Here is a 20,329-nt window from a genome sequence, read left to right as displayed (position 1 = left end):
ATGGGTTTATTCGGAAAGAGAGTCACGCCAGAAGAAAAACTTAAGCAATTCAAGCAATCACTCCGTAGGTCATGCCGTGAGATTGAACGCGAAAGATCACGCTTACAAGCTCAAGAAACTAAAATGAAATCCGAAATGAAGAAATTAGCTGCAAAGGGAGAAACCGAATCAGTCATGATTATTGCAAAGGACTTGGTCCGCAATCGTCAGGCTATGAAGAAATTCTTAAAGCTCGGATCTCAAATGGAAAGTCTTGGTCTTCGAATTGAAACAATCAAGGCTCAAGCAGGTGTTAACAAAGCACTCAAGGGTGCAGCACAAGCTATGCATCAACTTAACAGAATGGTTAATGTTCCACAAATGCAAATGATCATGCAAAAGTTCATGATGGAAAACGAAATGATGGACATGAAGGGAGAAATGGTCGACGAAGCCATGGATGACATTTGGGAAGACGATGAAACCGATCTTGAAGAAGAAACAGCTGCCCAATATGCACAAATCTTTGGTGAAATTGGTATTCCATGCCCTCCAAATATTGCAGAACAAGTCAAGGGAGAAGCTACTGCATTAACATAAACATCTCAATTTCATGAATTTTCTTTTCTTAATTTTGAAGTACATTTTACCTTCATAATGAAAATGTTTGGTAAAGAGCTGAATATTTTGATTCAACATTTTTGTTATCTACTTCTTCAGAAGTAATTAATTATTGTAAAGATCTCGATAAAAATTTTTTCAAAATAGTAACACAATTAATAATTTTAAAAATTAAATTCTTTCCCCAAATCACAAAGGTAAATTTTTTTTATCTTTGGTAGTTTTGATGTTTGTTAAAACAACAACAAATTTCCTTATCAAATAAATCATTGAAAATTGGAGGTTTCTTTGGAACGTTCGTCCAAATGAGTTCAAATACAAATCTAAACCTAACATTTGACGAAGTTAAGCAAATTCTTGGACTTGAAAGGCTTGAAATTGAAGGTGGTAACTTTAATAGGATATATCAATGCAAGGTATTAGCAAAAACCGAAAAAGTCCGTCATTGTGGAACTTCGATTTATTATGGAATTGAAAGTAATCATGTCTCATCATGGCATCGAATAAAAAGTGATGAAATTTGGCACTACCATGCTGGAAATCCAGTTGTGCAAATTATTCTTTATCCTGATGGACATTGGGAAAAACATATTATTGGCCCTGATTTGAAGGCTGGCCAACGACCACAAAGCATTATTCCTGCAGGGGCATGGCAAGCAACTGCTCTGCTTGATCAATCGCCTGGTTCATGGGGACTATACGGGGCAACTTGTTTTCCTGGATATGAAGATGAAGATTTTGAACACGGGCACGCTGTCGACTTGATTCCTCAGTATCCTGATGCTGAAAAGGAAATCATTGCAGCAAATCTCAATATTTAACCTAGTAAATTTAATAAAAAATCTTCTTTTATTTTACAAATAACAAACTACTACCTATATGTAGACTTGTTTTGTTCATAAAGCAGAAGCGAAATGAAAGTTTTTATATGGAAAATAATCCGATTATTGAGAAGTATAAACGTATACACAGATCACTGCTTAAACATATACTTGTATATTTATTCATTCAGCACTCATTTCACACATAGATGATTACAACCTTTATCTTAGCTTCATATAAGAAATAAATACTAAAATAAAAATGATACCCTGCCATATATGAATTTGGAGGTTTCATAGATTCTTCTATTGGTTAAGAATAAAGACAAATTATGTTGCACAATATCTTGATAATAAGAGATTGCCATTTTATAAGAATATGCATGAAAATTATGAATAACTTTCAAGAAATAATTGGGAACTTCATAAGACATTCAATTGAACCATCAATTAATGAAAGACGTTCATTTGTAAATGAAAAAAATTCAAACTCATTCATTAATAAATTTATTATACAGCATTTTTTGGATCAATAAAATGTTTTAAATATTTGCTCATGAATGATGTAAATGTATATAACACAGATAAATATGTAATTGCAGGCGGAAATGATGAAATTATTCATTCATTATTGGAATATGCAAATGAAACAAACAAATTCCATCCGATGAAAATGAAAATAAAATATGTGATTTACTTCATGAAAAAGGATGCAAAAAAATTGGTATAAAAACAAATGTGGAATGAAAAAAAAATAAATTCAAAATATCTAAGCTTATTACCACAATTTATGATGTTGTAGATTGACCTGAAAAATTTCAATTACATAGTTCTCACTTAAGTATTGGCAGCCAATAACATTTTGGAAAATAAACGGATCACTAATAAACGTTCCCGTATGTTTAAACGGTCTATTTGTTCACTTCTTCTCATGAGAAAGCAAAAAAATATGGATAAAAACTACACAGAAAGTAGTTCCGATAACCAAGAACCTACTCTTGATATATTAGAGGAAAAAATTGATATTAAAACACCTCAATGGAAAATCGCAGAACCAAATGAAACCAACAAAAACCACAATAAAATAACAGACTTTGATTACATAGAAACACACAAACTTTTGGAGGCACTTGAAAACCAAATTATTACTGGAAAAATTCCAAATTACAAAGATCCTGCTCAATTACTTGAACTCAGTGGAAACTGTCCTAAAGACATTCAAATAAATGAGCAAAAGGCACAGGGTTATACATTTATTATCCCAGAGCAGCATATTCCAGAATTTTGGGAACATAGAATTTGGGATGATGAGAAGAATATGTTATCTAACTACAAAACCCAAAAACTTCTGAAAAGGATATGTGATACCAGAATCATTGATCCATATACTTCAAAAGTAAATCCAAAAATTAAAACCGAAATCGAGAAATATGGACAAAGGAGAAATAGACAAATAATTGATCTCCCTCTTTATGATTTTACCACTGATTATCTTGATGAAAAAACTGATTTTGAAGAATTGTATTAATTCAATTTTTTTTTGAGATTAGAAGTTATAACTTATAACTTGGCTTCCTTTTCTAAAATAAATATGTTCTATTTTTTCCCTTCTTTGTCATTTCCTTTTTTTCCCATTTAATTTTAAAATTTATACATATCATTTACATTACATCATAAACATGGATTTTATCGAATTGTATTCAGTTTCATTTCAAAGAATTCTTCACTATGGCAACCAAAACAAATTAAAATTTTGATGAAATTTTTCGAAATCCTATATAGAAAAAATAAACAACACAGTTATTATATTACGCATTTCGAGTATAAAACTATAGGGTTCCAAGATGTTTGCAGAATAAATTAATTTTTTGTTTTGTCTGTGATTTTTACCCAAAACTTTTGAAACGCCCCTCAAATTATTTTGACCATATTAACGGAGATGTTTTTAAAAAAGTGCCACAATTATATTTTTCATTCAAATACCCGGTTTTTTGTGTTGTTTATTCTCAATTTTGAATGTATACAAAAGTATAAATTTTTGAAGGCATTCAAATTCCCAAACGAAAAATACACCGAAATGTCCACAGTCGATGTTACTCTTCATGTAGATAACAACCCCAAAACGATGCTAAGGTCTCGAATATTTGGCCATGAAGGAGTCATAATTCCATTCCGCGAAGGAATTATTGCAAAGAAGTGTAGGATTATCAGAGAGCTTAATTTCTATTTGGATTATCTTGACAACAGTCATTGTGTTGTGCCTAAAAATCTTGTTCCAAAGGTAGAGGGTTTTGTCGAGGAAAAGGATGCAGGTTCTATATCAATCAAAAATCCAGAAATAAGACTTAAAATTAGAAAAGAATTAAGTACACCAACTTTAACGAGCACACCGTATATACTAATGCGTGATATTGCTGATGGATTTACTAAACCTGCTGTTTTAGATATCAAACTTGGCGGAAGAACATGGGCTCTTGGAGCTAATCCAGAAAAAGTAGCACACATGCGAAAGAAAGCTGAATCAGGCACAACAGGCAAACTAAAATTTAAAGTTCGCGCTGCAATGTGGTATAGTCATAATCCAGATAAATGGCCAATTACAGAAAATGCAAACTTTGTCGAAAGAGACTTCGGAAACAATTGTACAGAGGATGAGCTTAAAGAATTTTTACTCGATTTCTTTCACGATACCAAAAAATTCCCATTCTTCATTGAAAAGCTCAAAAAACTGAAGAGCGCATTGCAGAAACTGAGGAGGGAAGCAAACGCGCGCATGTACAGTTCTTCTGTTTTACTTGTTTATGATGAAGATGATGATACTAAAAAAGAATGCAGACTTCTAGACTTCGCAAAAACATACTTAAACATAAACAAATTAGCAGGAGAATTCAACGAAAATGTGAGTGATTGCGAAGATGATATTTTGCCAGGAATTCAAAATTTGATTAATATTTTTGAAGCTATCCGTGATAGCAATAACTGAATTTTTATATAATATTAAAGCCTATCTGAATTTTTTTTATTTGATGATACGCAGTTTTTTATAAAAATAAGTTCCCATCTGATTTCATTAATAGTTATGATATAAGTATGCTTTTGTATTACTTATGTTTTCTGTATATGATATTTGGATATGTCTTAAAAAATTGCTTAAAACTGAAATCTTAAAAAAATATCGAAGAGAAGATAAATAAACGTTTTTATTTACAGTAAATTCCAATGTTTACTCAATGTATGTAAACAATGAATTATTTGGCGGTCTTGCTTTGAAAAGTTATAAAGCATTCAAAAAGCCAATAAATTGAAGCCATATGAAACCACACACGCGAATCTACATTGATATTCCATTTTTAAGTACAATTGCAGAAACAGAATTAAATTTTGACGAAGAAGTAACAGATCTTATAAGTAGAGTGCTTTTAAATTATGGAATTAAACAATATTCAAAGTTCAGTCTTTTTGGAAGAAATCATAATTTTATCATGCTCCCAAATGAAATGTCATGTTCAGATCTTTTTTCTTCTCCTTATGATTATTTTACAATCAGGGAGTCGGAAGTTACCAGAATTCACGTATATTATGAAAATAGAGTTTCAAAAATTGATTTCGATATGAAGAGACCATTAAGCGAATTAATGGCTATTGCAATTTATTGTTTTTCACTTGATTTATCATCAAACCATTATTACATTACTTTTGATCCAAAAACAAATCAAATATGCAACAACAATATGCCTCCACCAGTTGGCCATATCGTTATAAAAAATGTTAATATTTTTTTACCACGGATATTATTTACAGCAAATTTTTTCCCACAAGAAGCATCAAGTATGATTCTTGAAACACTCCCAAGCTTTTTTCTCACACAATCCATGCGGAATGCCTTAGTTTTAATTCAATCTCGTAAAAAGAATGGATTAGAATTAGTCAAACTTACCAAAGAAAAAATCAATGAAATGTTTTCTGCTTTTGAAAATGGGAAGTCTCTATCATGTTTTCATCATAGCGAACTTTTTTCTTTTGTTTTAATGTTAATTTCCTCGAGTGAAATTCCGTTAATTCCACCATCACTTCATGATTTAATCATCAAATCTATGCAAGCTCCTTCTGACATTGAAAAGCTTGAGCTTGCCTCTGTAATCATTTGTTATTTACCTGTCACAACATATTTCCTTCTTCTTGAATTTGTACAAATTTTCGGAGGAATTCAAACAGACCCCTCCTTAAATCGCACGTTTATTCCACTTTTTGCGATAGCACTTTTCCAAAACACATCGTCAAATCTTAATCTTGAAATTGAATTTTTATTATTTTTATTTTTATTTTATACGAAAGCATTTGGTGTTCCATCACGTATAGCGCAAGAATTACGGATTAAAGATGGAGTTTTATATTTAATGGAAGAATCACGATTTGGGAAAGTATTATTTTCAACTAAAGGTTCAAGTAATATTTCACTTAAAGACACAAAACGATATAAATTTGAACCAAATATCATAAGTTTAATGGATAAATATCGACTTTTAAATGATGATGAAATATTATCCGATGACATAATGAAAGAATTCAAAACATTTTCATCAAAACTTGAACAAGTATCTGATTTGTTTAGTGAATATAAAAACCTTGAGACAAGGAAAAATATGGTTTCCAAGAAAAGAAGAGAAGCGTTTCTTCCACTCGAAGTTGAGAACTATGCACTATCTGAACTTAAGTTTTCTATTTTACCCGAACATCCGAATCCATCTGACTGTAAATCGAATGACGAATTCTCTTCTATCAGTGAAGGGAACAGTAGTAACAAACAAATTCCATCAAAGCAAAAATCGAAAATATCCGATTCGCAACAACAAGATAAAACTGAAGAAGATATTAATGGAACAGAAGTAATTCAACGTAAAACAGAAACAAATGAAGAAGAAGAAATACAAAATAATAATGAAAATATTGAAGCAATGAATTCACAAGAAAATGAAATAGAAATTATAATTAATAACGAAGAAGAAGAAATAGAACTTATCGATAGTGATAGCGAACAATCGGATTCTGATTCTAATAAAGAAGAAGAATCGAAATCAGAAAATGAAACAAATAATGTTACAATGGAACAAAGTAATGAGAAAGAAAAAGAAATTAAAAACGACAACAAAAAACATCCAAAGAAAATCGTGAAAACAAAACGCGTAAATAAAACTTCAAAGAAAATAATTAAAGTTAAAAGGAAAGTGAACACAAATAAGCGAAAGAAGACAATAAAAAATATAAGTAAAGAAGAAACAAACAAAAATAAAGTAAACGAAGAAATCATAACAAATAGAGAAGAAGTGATATATAATGAAAAAATTAAAACAAATAATGAAGAAGAACAAAGTAAAGAAAAAACAAGTTGTAATGAAGAAGAAACAATTCTCAAACCTGATGAAAATAAAGAGCAAATTGTCACGAGCGAAACAAATGGTAATGACGACGAAGAACCAATTCATAAATCAGATGAAAATAAAGAACAAATTGTAAAACATGATAATACAAATGAAGAAGAGGAATCAGTTAAATCAGACGAAATTGTTAATAACAATGAACAAAATACAATAAATAATGATGGCGAAGATGAACCAAACAAATCATCGTCAAGTGAAACCGTTGGTAAAGATAAGGAAGAACAAAGTAATTCATCAGCAAGCAAAAGTGATAGTAATGATAACGAAGAAGATCCAAATAAATCGTTAGCAAACGAAACGCATGAAGATGATGGTGAAATTCACTCAAATAATGAAAACATTACAAAAAGTGACAGCGATAACAAGGAAGATCCAAGCAAATCTGTTGAAACTAATAATAATAATAATGAAGAAGACAATAAAGAAGAAGAATCTGATGGATTTCAATTAAGAGAAAGAAGAAACGAATCACCTAAAAAGAGATTTAGTATGGATGCGTTCAATAGTTTATTGGAAAGTGACGACGTTATTAATCAATTATTGGGCGAAAGCAAATTAAGTACAAATGATTTTAATGACGGAGACGAACAATATACAAATGAATTAACGATCATTGATGAAAGTAAAAGTTCTGATAAAGAAGCGGATTAATAAAATTATAAAAAGCGAAGAAAGAAAAACAAAAAATTTTTATTAAAAATAGTTGTATGAATAATTTTTTTTTTTTTTTTTTTTTTTTTGTTTTTTTTTTTTTTTTTTTTTTTTTTTTTTTTTTTTTTTTTTTTTTTTTTTTTTTTTTTTTTTTTTTTTTGTTTTGTTTTTGCTTGTGCAAATTGTTCATATTATTGGCTGAAACTTACGTATTGAGTGCTTATGTAAAAATTTTCTCCTTTGGACATGTAATATGCCTTCATAGACAAATCTTCTGTTTTTAACAAATGCTAATTATGATATGTCCGTTTTATTAAAAACATAATCGCCACTTCGTATTATGCCTAATAACTTCAATTAATGAGCAAGATATACAGGAAAATCATCATTTGAATGATTTTGAGCTTTCATATATGATATAGCTATATCACGATATAGCTATTAATTTTCATCAATTTTATTTGAACATTTCGAATTAATATCGGTAATAATATTACAGATATTATCCAATTCTTCTGTCATTATGATTACATTCTTCTTTATTAAATCGTTTATTTTTATCATTTCATTAAGAATTCGATTTTCAAGAAGTGAAACATTATTTTCATTATCAAACAAAGATTTAAGATAATCATAAATAATAACCAAATTTTGGGATTGATCCAATTTTGGAATGAAAAATTTCTGTGATTCAATAAAAGAATTTATTTCATTTTCTAAATAATTTATAATTTTTATTAATATTCCATTAGATATTGTATCCTTTAACATGTTTTCGGGAATCAATGACAAAACTATTGGAATTTTGGAAATATCCACAGAATTCATTAACACGAAAATATATTTTATATAAAACACAAAACTTTTAACACACATTAACTTATAAAACGAAATAAAATTGTCTTTTACATTTTGTGAATTTGTTTCAAATAACAAATAATTTATAATTTTTGTTGAAAGCTCTAATTCGTTCAAATTATCATTAACCAATGAAGTATTAAAAATTATTGTGAAAATTTGTTCAAATTTATCTAAAATGTGAAAATTTGTTAATGTATTTAGAAACAAAAACATTTTTCTTATTCTATTTACTTGGTATTCATCTTGAATTTGTAATGTTTCAATTAATAAATTTAAAACATTTTTATTAAAATTGGTTTTATCAATTTCGTTTAATAATAATTCGATTTTATTTGAATGATATTTAAAATATTCGATTAAATATTTAGAAGTTACTTTATACAATTCATTATTATAAATTAGTTTTAATATTACTTCATTAATATTTTCTGTTTTTGTTTTAATTAAATATTTTACACAATATTTTATAAATAACTTTTTGCAATTCAGACAGTTTGGATATTCAACGAGTTCTAAATTTGGATGTTTTTGAAATTGTTCAATTGATTTTTTAATAGTTATAATTTGATGGATTAAACTTTCAATAATTTTATGATTTGGAATTATATTTTGCTGTTTAATTTCTAATAAATTTTCTTTTGAATTTATATTTTGTTCGATTTTCGCTTTGATTTCCTTTCTATATGATAAATGTTTTTGTATTTCATTTTGCAGACTATTATAAGTTTCAATTGCTTCATCTAATTCATTATTATTAGTAATTTCATAATATAATTTACCTTTAATGATAAATTTTGTATGAGAAAATATTGAGTTAAAATATTTTGTTTTATTAAAAATATTTTTATTTCTTTTATTTATTTCGTAATTTTCATTTAAAACAATTTTTAAACAATTTATAGGAACAAAAACTTTTGATTTTACTTTAATTTGATCTTCTGATAAATCGACATCACAAATATGATTCCATTTGATTTCATCAGATAAAAATTCTGATCTTTCATTTATTTTTATATTTGCAGCAAAAATTTTGATAGTTTTCGGAATATTATTTTCGTGATTTTGTATATATAATAAAATTGAATCAATTAAAAGTACAAAATTTAATTTTATATATAAACAATTATCATTAAATTCTTCTAATATTAATAAATCATTTAAATCAAACTTTTGAAATTCTTTTTCATAATATAAACAAGGACAAGCATAAGGTTCTAAATAACTTAAATAATTTACATATAATTCATCAAATTCATTAAATTGATTTATTTTAACTTCGCAAAGTTTAATATATTTTGTTGTAATTTTTGATGAATTTAATTTAAATAAGAAATTAAAAATTCTTTTGTAACAATATTTAAGATATTTTAAAAATGGTTGAATATCAGAATAAGAAATTTTTTGTTTTAATAAATAAGATTCAACAACTTCAAATGTTTTATTATCTTCATTATTAAAAAGCATTTTTATAAATTTTGCATTATCATCACATTGAACATTTCCAATTTGCATTATTTGTAATGATAATAAAATAAAATTAATTCCGTAATTTGAAAGTGAAATATTTTTTATTATATTTATAAAATCATTGTTTTTATTGATAAATTCTATAAATATATTTGGATATTCATTTGCTCTTTTTAATATTTCTTGTAAATTCATATTAAATGTTATGGATTGAAAGTATGGAATAGGATTTTTAAAGTTATTTGTGTCATTTGCTACTTTAGTTATAGCTTTAAAATAATTTTGTAACTGTATAAAAACAGAAAATGAAATTGCTTCTTTTTCATTATTATCAAACAAGAGTATCAAAATTTCATTTGCATATTTACGAGTTAATGGACTTGATGTGAATTTTTGAATTGCAATTTTAAATGATAAATCATCATTTGGTTTAAAATATTGAAGTGATATTGTTAAATATTTAAATATTGAAATCGTTAAGACAAAATTAATATCACCGAAAATATTATTTTGATTAACTTGTCCTATATCAACAGACAAACAAAAATATAAAATTTCTGGTTCTGGAAAGTCAGAAAGTTTAATTGGTTCTCCAATATTTTGATTTTGGTTTTCTAGGAAAAAAAGAATTCTTTCAAAAGAAACGGTTTCTTTCAAAATAAACGTTTTTGCGCGGGAAAGTCTAAAAATGGAAATAAAAACAGCAGAAATAAAAGGTAAAGCAAAAGGAATCGTTAAATCTACATCAGAAATAAACTTATTAAAAATGAATATGATGTAATCACACATTCCTTCTTCTAAATCCTCTTCAAACGAAATTTTTTCACAAGCTATTGTAATAATTAGATAAATAAATCTGAATGAAACAATAGGGTTCAAATTTTTATTCTTGTCACATAGTGGGGAAATATTGATTAATTCACGAATTGAAATATATCGAATATTTGGATAAAGTGAATACTTTTCTCTAATGGTATTAAAAATTTGTATTGTTGGCGTATCAATTTCTTGAATGCACTTGGCATCAATAGTTTTACTACTGTATCTCTTTTCATTTGTAAATTTTAAGAATTTTTCCATTCCAAGTTTTTAAACGGTCGAAGCAGTTTTATTAAACGGTCAATGCTTTATCGTTCCACGCCTCCACACTTTTTCGACCGTTTAAATCTCGTCATTTTAAATTGGCAATTTTTCTTTAACGTTCATCAGTTCATTGGATGATTTTTATTAATAACACATATAAAGTTACATATGATCAACTTTCCAAAGCAGTAGATGCAGCAAAAAATGGAAGCATCCAACAATTAAAAAGTGTTAGTAAAGAACTCTTAAATACTCTTATACAAGATGATGACAATTTCAAAGAAACCTCTGTTGAATTGATTGATCTTCTCATTAAAGAAGCTTTTCCACTATTGTTAAAAGCGAATGAAAAAATGGATTATTATTCATATCTTTATGTTTTTGCTAAACATCTTGAGGATAATCAAAATGTTTCAGGCATAGTACAACTTAATAACTTAATGAAAAATGGTGTTTACATTGATTTACAAATGTATAGGTTATCAATTGCGTCATCTTTAAATAAATTTGTTTCATCAGAAGACTTTGATAATAGCTCCTCAGCACGTTTTGTTAATATATTTGGCATATATAATGGATTTGATGTCATTATCAAAGTTCTTGAATATTTAGTTTATGAAGATGTTGTTGTTATTTTTGAATTTCTTTCAATATCATCCAAATGGCTATTAGTCAACTATCGAGAAAAGTACATAAAGTCGCTCCAATCATTTTTCAATTTAAAGAAAGAGTTACCAATATTAGTGTATCGATACATGAAAGATTTTTCGACCAATACAACGCAAAGTTTAACATATGACGAACTTTATATATCCAAACTCTATCGCATTGGGTACAAGGAAGATCTTACAGAAGAATTACGTTATATTGTTCGATTACCAGAGATATCACAAGAAATTGTTACTCATTTACTTGATCTATTCTTTAAGAAGGTCATTGGATACATTACTGATTATGACTTATTAGAAGATTTCATCAAATTTTTTAAAGCTAAAAACATTGAATCATTTAATGATAAATTATATAAAGCGATTTCAGGTAACATTTCACTACTAAATCTCTTTTTTAATTATGTCAAAGATTATATTAATCCGAACATTGGATATTATATTAATCACAAACGTGATGAAACTTTAGCGATATTTTTATTAAAACTAATGACAAACTTTGAACAAAATGATATTGAAAAAGTCGAAAATGTATTAAAAATTGCTTTTCATTATAATAATGAAACTATAAATGAAATGTTTTTCAAATTAATTAATAACAAATGGATACATCCAAGTTTTAATAAAGTAATATCGGAAATTATATTAAACTATAATAAAGATTATGATTTATCAATCATATGTCCAATTATAAATATAACAAAACCTGATAAAGATTTTCCATATATGAAATTATCGGAAAATATTTTGGAATATTTAAATTCAACTGATATTGCATTACATTTCCAAAAGTATTCGTTCTTACCAACTGATAATTTGATTGAACAATTATTCGAATATATTCAACATGATAATTGGTTTTATGAATTCTTAGAGAAGAGATGTTTGAATCAAATTAATCAAATCGAAGAAGAATTAATTAAATGTGATACGAATTCAAAAGAATATTGTTCATTATTATGGAGTTCTTATAAACAATTTAATACAAAACGTAATTTCCTTTATAAGTTAATATCTTTACAATATATTAATGAAGAAATTATTAACTCAATGAATCACGAAATAAAAAATGATCCGATTTTAATACGAAATGAAATTTTAAATATTATTAATAATAATTCATTTAAAGGATTTAAATTTATGTTAAAACATTTTAATATTAATCAAATCAATATAAATGATTTAAATATATCTGATTATAAAGGTAATGCTAAATCATTTTTAATGTTATTAACAAATGATAACTTAAATACTAATGATTTAATCGAATTATTTAATGGAGATATATTTGATATAGAAATTGGAATAAATAAATTAAATGATCAAAACATTGATAATGAAATATTATTAAATGTATATAAAAAATGTTGTCAAGAAAATAATTATAATTTCTGTGAAAAGTTAAGTAAATTAATTAAAATTGAAACTATTAATGAAGACTTCATTGATAAATGTATTATAAATACAAATCAAAATATTTCGGAATTATCATTTAACTTATTAAATGAAAATCAAATTCAAGAGAATTTGACTTTATTTAAACCAGTTTTAATATCAAATAATTCGAATTTAATAATGAATTATTTTGATGATGAAACAAAAATCGAATTATTAAAACATTATATTAAAACATTTACAGATGTTAATGAATTTAATAATGTATTTCAACAATTCTTATATAACATATTATCAACACCTGAAAACATACAAAGTTTATGGGAAATATATTTTTCAAGTGATTTCCCATCATTTTTACGTAACAAACAAAACAATGAAAGTTTATTTGGATTTGTTTCAACTACTACAGAGATGTCATTTTTCGATAAACTTATCAAAACTTCAAAAATTGAAGAATTTCCATCAATTCGACCTAAAACTAATTCATCGATTTTACAAATATTATCAAGTTTTCAATGTATTATGAAGAACATAAATAAATTCTCAAAAGAAATACAAGAATCTTTATCAGCATTATATTTCAATACTAACAATCAAATTATTTCTAAAATTGATAATTTCCGATTATTACCAGTCCAAATATTACGACATTTTGAGATATTTTATATAAATATTAATAATGAATATAAATCAGAAACATTTTTAAATGTAAGTCCAATTAATTCAGTACAAGAATCAATTGAATTATTTTATAAATATTATGTAATTATGAATTCTCCTGAGATAATATCATTAACATTTAATTCACAATTACAAAATGACTTTGTTCTTAATGAGTTTTTAGATATTTCTACATTTTCTATCTATAAAACGAAATATATATTAAGATCAATTTTATGTTCTGATGGAAATGTTTATATTAAACATAAAAATAGTTATATTAAATGTGATAAAGATTCAACAAGTTTAGTGAATAATATACCATTAAATTCAATCAATTTCATATATTATGAAAAATATAATGAAAAAGATGATAACAAAAATGAAAAACTTAAAATTTATCGAAAAGTCCAAAACAAAAATATTAATTTCCAATATATATTACAACAATTCTTAAATAATAAAACTAATGAATGGAACTTTGATCGAACTGAAGACTTTTATAAGTATTTATTTGAATTAACATATTCATATAAATTAAACAATACATTTGATACATTCATTAATGATAAAAAGGCATCGGAATATTTCTTTGAAAATGATGTATCTATACCATATTTAACTACAACCAAAAATATCTTTAAAGAGCAAATCATTAAATTATCTGTTAATTATGAAGATATTGCAGGTTTAATCTTTTTATTATCTGAGATCGATAATGTAAATTATGAATTAGTATTTGATATTATTAATTATAATATTAAACGAATACCAAATCAAACGAAAATTGATTTGATTTCATTCTTTAATATTAATGAAATCATACAAATTAATTCATTTAGTGAATTTTGTACAAATATATTCACTGAAAATGATCCGAAAGAATTAATCCAAAAGAATAAACAACTTTTAGAATTCGCACTTAAATTATCTAAAGAAGAATACATTAAATATTTACCTAAACCTATACCAAAAGAAATTATGGAATTATCATTAAAATATTCAACTCCAGAGTTCTTAATGTTATTATTGGAACAAAATCCTAAACCTGAATATGTACAAATGTTTTCAACAAAACTTTATAACTCAACAAAATTCATTGAATTACTTAAACAAATGAAAGATAACAAAGAATTAAAGTCGAACACTCAATGGATTAAAGAACTTTTAATGCAAGATGACATACAAAAACGTAAAGAAGCGTTTAATTTAATGAAAATTATTTGGCCGAATAACATAAACGAAAAGAACAAAAACATCACAAATTTGTTATATGATTGTTTAAAGACTAAAAAGAATTATTATGAAATGTTAAATATCATTATATATTATAGCGATTGGTTTGATAATTCAAACATTACACTTTTGTACATAAACTATTTAATTTCACAAAAACCTACAAAAATTCCACATTACTTAGAGTTTTGTGATAGCTTATTATCATTCCCAGCAATACAAAGTTTTCCATTTACTGAAGAATTAATTTATGAACTCGTTGCGGGTTATAATGAAGATGACCATAAGTTAATATGTGTTTTGTTGTTTAAGTTAATGGTGAAAAACCCATTGTTATTTAATATATTCAAGACGAAATTTAGATTTAATGCATATCTTAATAAATATAATGAACTGGTGCCAATGTTGGATGCGATATTAAATGGGATTAATGAAAATAATTTCGTAGAATTAAGCGATTTTTTAAAATTATTTGTTCCGAAAAGAAGTTCGAAACTTATTGAATTTTTGGAACAAATTACTAAGAAATATAAAATTATTGATACAACTTCTTGTTATATTGTTTATATCGAAATTTGTTTATATTGTTTACATAACTCAAGAAATATTATTAACGATAACGAAAAGAAAACGTTAATCAAATGTTGTTTGGACCGTTTAAATATTATCTCTAGAAATAAATTCCAAAGTTTAGCAAAAGTGAATTATGATCAAACCATTCTCAAAATTTTGACTATTTTCAATATGAGTTTAATTGACTTTTTGAAACTGATCACAAATAAAGAAGTCAAAATTCAATACTTTAAATTGCTTGAAATGCTATCGTTATCAAATCTTAAAACTATAAAAAACGTTATTAAGATTATACTTTATGGTAAATATATTGATTTAATAGCTCCAAATGAATGGGTTAATTTCATATGTAATATTACTGGGCCTATGTTTACTAAAAGCGATAAGGCAATTTACTTATTTGTTAATCAATTAAGTTATTACTTAAGTACTGAAAATTGTCAATTTGCCACTATCGAACCTTTTGTTAAATTTATGACGGACACTATTGCAAAGCAACCAAATTCAACATTGAAAATCTTAGAATCGTTGTCAAAAATTAATATCGTTCGGTTGTTGGAGGTGCCCGTTAACAAAGATGAGGTGACATCGTACAGTCGGTTTTTCATTCAATTGCTAACTTTGGTTTCAAAAGAAAAGCAACACTTAAATTCGAATTTCTTCCATCAACAAACTTTAATAAAGATAATAAATGATTTGGAGGCAGATAATCCAAACTTTGATACAAAAATAAATGTATTATATTTAATGCTACTAAAATCGAAAAGTGAAATTAGCCCAATTATCCCATACATTTTCGATCATCTTGAAAGTTTAGCAGACAAAGTGCCGGACAATAAAAAATATCAACAATTCTTTGAGAAAATAATTGAACAATTGCTTTAAGATAATTAAATAAACAAAAAAATAATAAATAATTTTTATTACATTTTATTGATTTCCATCTTAGAATTCGTATTTTAAAGTAATTTTGTGGTAATTAAAAAATATAAATCTGATTTTTACGATTAATGTATTCAGTATAAAAATTAAGCATTTAAAATCAATAAATGGTAGGTAGTTTATCATTAATCTTTTTATCAATGTTCGACTTCTCCAAACGAAATTATATTCATTTTGTTTCATAACCGCCAAAATGTGGGAAATTTATGGAATATCAATCATTGCACTGTTTTATGCAATTTATTTTGGAAAAATGATTCTGCAAAAACGAAAAGGGATAAAAACAGATCAAATGGCAAAAGGAAAACAAAAAAATAGAACCTTTTTTATTGAATTAATAATGAAAATCGCAACTTATTCAGTGGTGTTGGTGGAATTAGTAAGTATTTATTTGGTCGAACCGACCTTGCCAAAGAGAGTGGTAACCATTGGTGCTTTTATCGGAATTTTTGGAGACATTTTATTTGCGATATCAGTTATAACTATGAGAGATAGTTGGAGAGCTGGCATAGCAGAGGATGATAAAACTGAAATGGTTACCAATGGTATTTATGGAATCAGTCGAAATCCAGCATTCTTGGCATTTGATTGTGTTTATATCGGAATATTACTCATGTTCTTCAATTGGATTTTATTAACATTTTCTATTTTCGCTATTTTAATGCTTCACTTACAAATATTGGAAGAAGAAAAGTTTTTATCCAAAACATTTGGCAATAAATATCTTGCATATAAAAGTAAAGTTTATCGATACATCGGAAGGAAAATGTAATTCTTATCACGTTAGACAAAAATTTCTCAGTTAGTAATTGGAACAGATTGTCTTTCTTAAAATAAAAATTAAATATTTTTTATGATACTGTATAAAAGAAAAAACATTTTAAAAAATGGATTTGTCTTTATGCTTGCTGGCATAATGAAATGATCTTGATGAAAAAAGAAATCTTATGCAAATGAGCTCATTAAAGCCAACGTTACTTATGCTCTTTAGTCTAGAGATGATTTACATTAAATTTCTATACATATATAAATGTCGTAAAATAACATAATTAATTTATACTAAAACATAAAGTTTAGAAATTTGAGATATTATTTAATATTACTTGTAGATAAAATCAAATTCCAGAAATGTTATTCAATTAACATAACAACTCATCCCTAAAACCAGTAAGAATAAATATCCTATTAATTTTGTCCACAAGGAATTAAAAAATTTTAATGTGTTAGTTTTTGTCAACATGTGTTATCAATGTAATGTTTCAATTATTGCAAAATTTCATTGCTTATGTGATTCACAATCAATTTATTTGCAATATATAAAAATAAACAAATAAAAAAATTTTTTTTGGTTTTATTAGAGTTCAAATTTCTTTTTGCTCACTAATGTTTCTTGAATAATTTACCAAACACTCCATGAGCCTTTTGATATTGTTTTACCATTTTCAGTATTTCATCTTCGTGAAGATTCTTAGCTATAGAAAGCACTGATTTTCCAAAACTGTATAAGGAATTCCATATAATAAAATGTATAAACATTTTTAGTTTTAATTTTTACATTATCTTTTTCAAGAATTAATTCAACAATTTTAGCATTACCTTTTAATGTTGCTACCATAAGTGCTGTATTAAATATCGTAAACATTTTCCAAATATTATTTATATATTAAAAATATTTAGAATAAATTCTAACAAAACTAAATTAATATCTTTTGCATTTATATCGAATTCTTCTATTTGAAGAAGTAATTTAACAATTTCTATATAACCTTTATTAGTTGCCCAAAAAAGCGCAGTTGAAAATTAATTAAATAATTTCCATATTTAAAAATGAGATATAAAATTAATGAAATTAATTTCAATTAATATAATAAAATATATTTATAATTTGTATCAATTCCTTCTTGTTCAAGAATTAATTTAATTTGTTCTATCTCAGAATCTGTATAAGTAAGTATAACTTCTTTTTTAAAAAACGAAAATAAATTTGAAACATTAATAAAATACATCAAATTAATAAAATTAACATCCATATACTTATCATCGAGTTTATCTTCTTTATAAAGAATTTTAAGAATTTCAGTAAATCCTTCCCATCTTCCCCACATATATGGTGAATCAAAACTTAATAATAAACTTTAAATAAAATATAGAAATATAAAATAATTTAAATAAATTCGAATCCAAAAATATTAACATCTAATGTCCACCAATCAACTCCATTATTTTTAAGTAATAATACTAATACTTGTATATCATATGTGCGTGTCATTTTAGAAAATTTAAATGCAAAATCAATTGCATTTTGAAATTATTTGAATAAATTTTAAGAAATTTAAATAAACATCGATAAATTTATTTATACATTGAATTAAAGATATAAATATTTGAACGATTGATATCAATATTTTTTTTATCAAGAAGTAATTTTATTATTTCTATACTGCCATTTATAGTTGCAAATATTAGAGGAGTATTATTAAATATATATTAATTCCAAATATTCTCTTAAAATATTAAATAAAATAAATATAACATTGAAGATATTGAATAAATATCATGAAAATTTTTATCAGCACAATGTTGAAGAAGATATTTAACAACATTAGGTTGAGAATATTGAGATGCAATTATAAGTGGAGATTTAAATTTTAGAAATGATCTCCAAAAATCACTTTGAAATATCAAATAATTAAAATATGTTCTATGTAAATCAAAAAAATATCAACATAATCGATTTCAATTTTATTGCTTTCTATTAACGATTTAATAATTTCTAAATAACCATTTTTAGATGCCCAAGAAAGTGTTGTTTGAAACTATTTAAATAATTATTATGAATTATGTTGAAACGTAAATTATTATTAATTAACTTTATTTTAATTAAGAAAACTTTATTATAATTAACATCAATTCCTTCATATAACAGAAGTGATTTCATTTGTTCAATTTCCAAATTTCCATATAAATGAATATTTTCATTAAATAATTATTTTAAATATCAAATTATACTTAAAAATATCTATTAAATTTATATCAACTTTTTCTTGTTCATAAAGTATTTTAATAACTTCATTAAAACATATCCATTTTCCCCAATCATATGGTGATGAATAAAATAATTAAAATAAACATCAAAACCGAAAATTAAATATTATATAATATAAAATAACACACATTTCATCAAATTTTACTTGTTTTCGTCGGAATTCATAAATCTTATCAGAATAATTCATAACTTTTCTAAATTTATCGAATATGGAATATAAATTATCACAATTGTTATTTTCATCTAGTTTTTTATCTTTATCTTGATTAAGTAATGTAATGATATCATAATATTTATAATCTGATGCAATATTAAAAGCTGTTTTAAAAATTTGGAATAATTGTCAAATATAATTTTGAAATTTGGTATAAATAAAATGAATTTTAAATAAAACAAAAAAATGTTTTTGATAGTTAGATCAATTTTTTTATGTTTAATAAGTAATGAAATCGTTCTAATTTGTTTAAATGTTACAGCTAACATAAGTGCTGTATTTTAAGAATATTAAAAAACACCATAAATTTTAATGGAATCCAAAATGATAATTAAAGATATTAAATTAATAAAAAAGATATTTTTAGCATTTATATTAATATTATTTTGTTGAAGTAATAAATCAACAATTAAATCATGACCATATTGAGATGCAAGCATTAATGATGTATAAAATAAATTAAATATATTCCAAATATTATTTTATAATAGTGAAATTTTAAAATTAAAATTAAAAATAAATATAAAATATTTTTAGCATTTATATCAACTCCTTCTTTAGTAAGTAATAATTTAACAATATCTAAATGTCCAAAACGTGATGCAATCATAAGTGGCGTTCTATTTATAATAATTAAATTCCAAATTTTAAAATTAAACCAAACAAATATT

At 25.0% G+C, this 20,329-nt stretch overlaps 5 protein-coding genes across 5 annotated transcripts; all 5 read left to right on the top strand.

Annotated features, from left to right (window-relative positions):
* GO595_009346 (vacuolar protein sorting-associated protein 2-like 1) lies at positions 1-579 on the top strand (the record flags this gene model as incomplete). Its single annotated transcript, XM_067923021.1, has 1 exon — positions 1-579. The coding sequence occupies one exon, from the start codon at positions 1-3 to the stop codon at positions 577-579; it is 579 nt and encodes a 192-aa protein (XP_067770348.1).
* Positions 580-905: 326 nt separating this feature from the next.
* On the top strand, positions 906-1,421 carry GO595_009345 (cupin domain-containing protein; the record flags this gene model as incomplete). Its single annotated transcript, XM_067923020.1, has 1 exon — positions 906-1,421. The coding sequence occupies one exon, from the start codon at positions 906-908 to the stop codon at positions 1,419-1,421; it is 516 nt and encodes a 171-aa protein (XP_067770347.1).
* Positions 1,422-2,370: 949 nt separating this feature from the next.
* Positions 2,371-2,949, top strand: GO595_009344 (uncharacterized protein; the record flags this gene model as incomplete). Its single annotated transcript, XM_067923019.1, has 1 exon — positions 2,371-2,949. One exon carries the CDS (start codon positions 2,371-2,373, stop codon positions 2,947-2,949), a length of 579 nt encoding a protein of 192 aa, XP_067770346.1.
* A 549-nt stretch (positions 2,950-3,498) lies between these two features.
* GO595_009343 (Inositol polyphosphate kinase family protein) lies at positions 3,499-4,404 on the top strand (the record flags this gene model as incomplete). The annotated part of the gene is made up of 1 exon (XM_067923018.1): positions 3,499-4,404. One exon carries the CDS (start codon positions 3,499-3,501, stop codon positions 4,402-4,404), a length of 906 nt encoding a protein of 301 aa, XP_067770345.1.
* Positions 4,405-5,293: 889 nt separating this feature from the next.
* GO595_009342 (uncharacterized protein) lies at positions 5,294-7,510 on the top strand (the record flags this gene model as incomplete). The annotated part of the gene is made up of 1 exon (XM_067923017.1): positions 5,294-7,510. The coding sequence occupies one exon, from the start codon at positions 5,294-5,296 to the stop codon at positions 7,508-7,510; it is 2,217 nt and encodes a 738-aa protein (XP_067770344.1).
* Positions 7,511-20,329: the final 12,819 nt, after the last annotated feature.

The sequence above is a fragment of the Histomonas meleagridis genome (assembly GCF_020186115.1).
Source record: "Histomonas meleagridis strain 2922-C6/04-10x chromosome Unknown contig_9, whole genome shotgun sequence".
NCBI lineage: Eukaryota > Parabasalia > Tritrichomonadida > Dientamoebidae > Histomonas > Histomonas meleagridis.
Note: the sequence above shows the minus strand (reverse complement) of the source record. Positions and strands in the feature narration are given on the sequence as shown.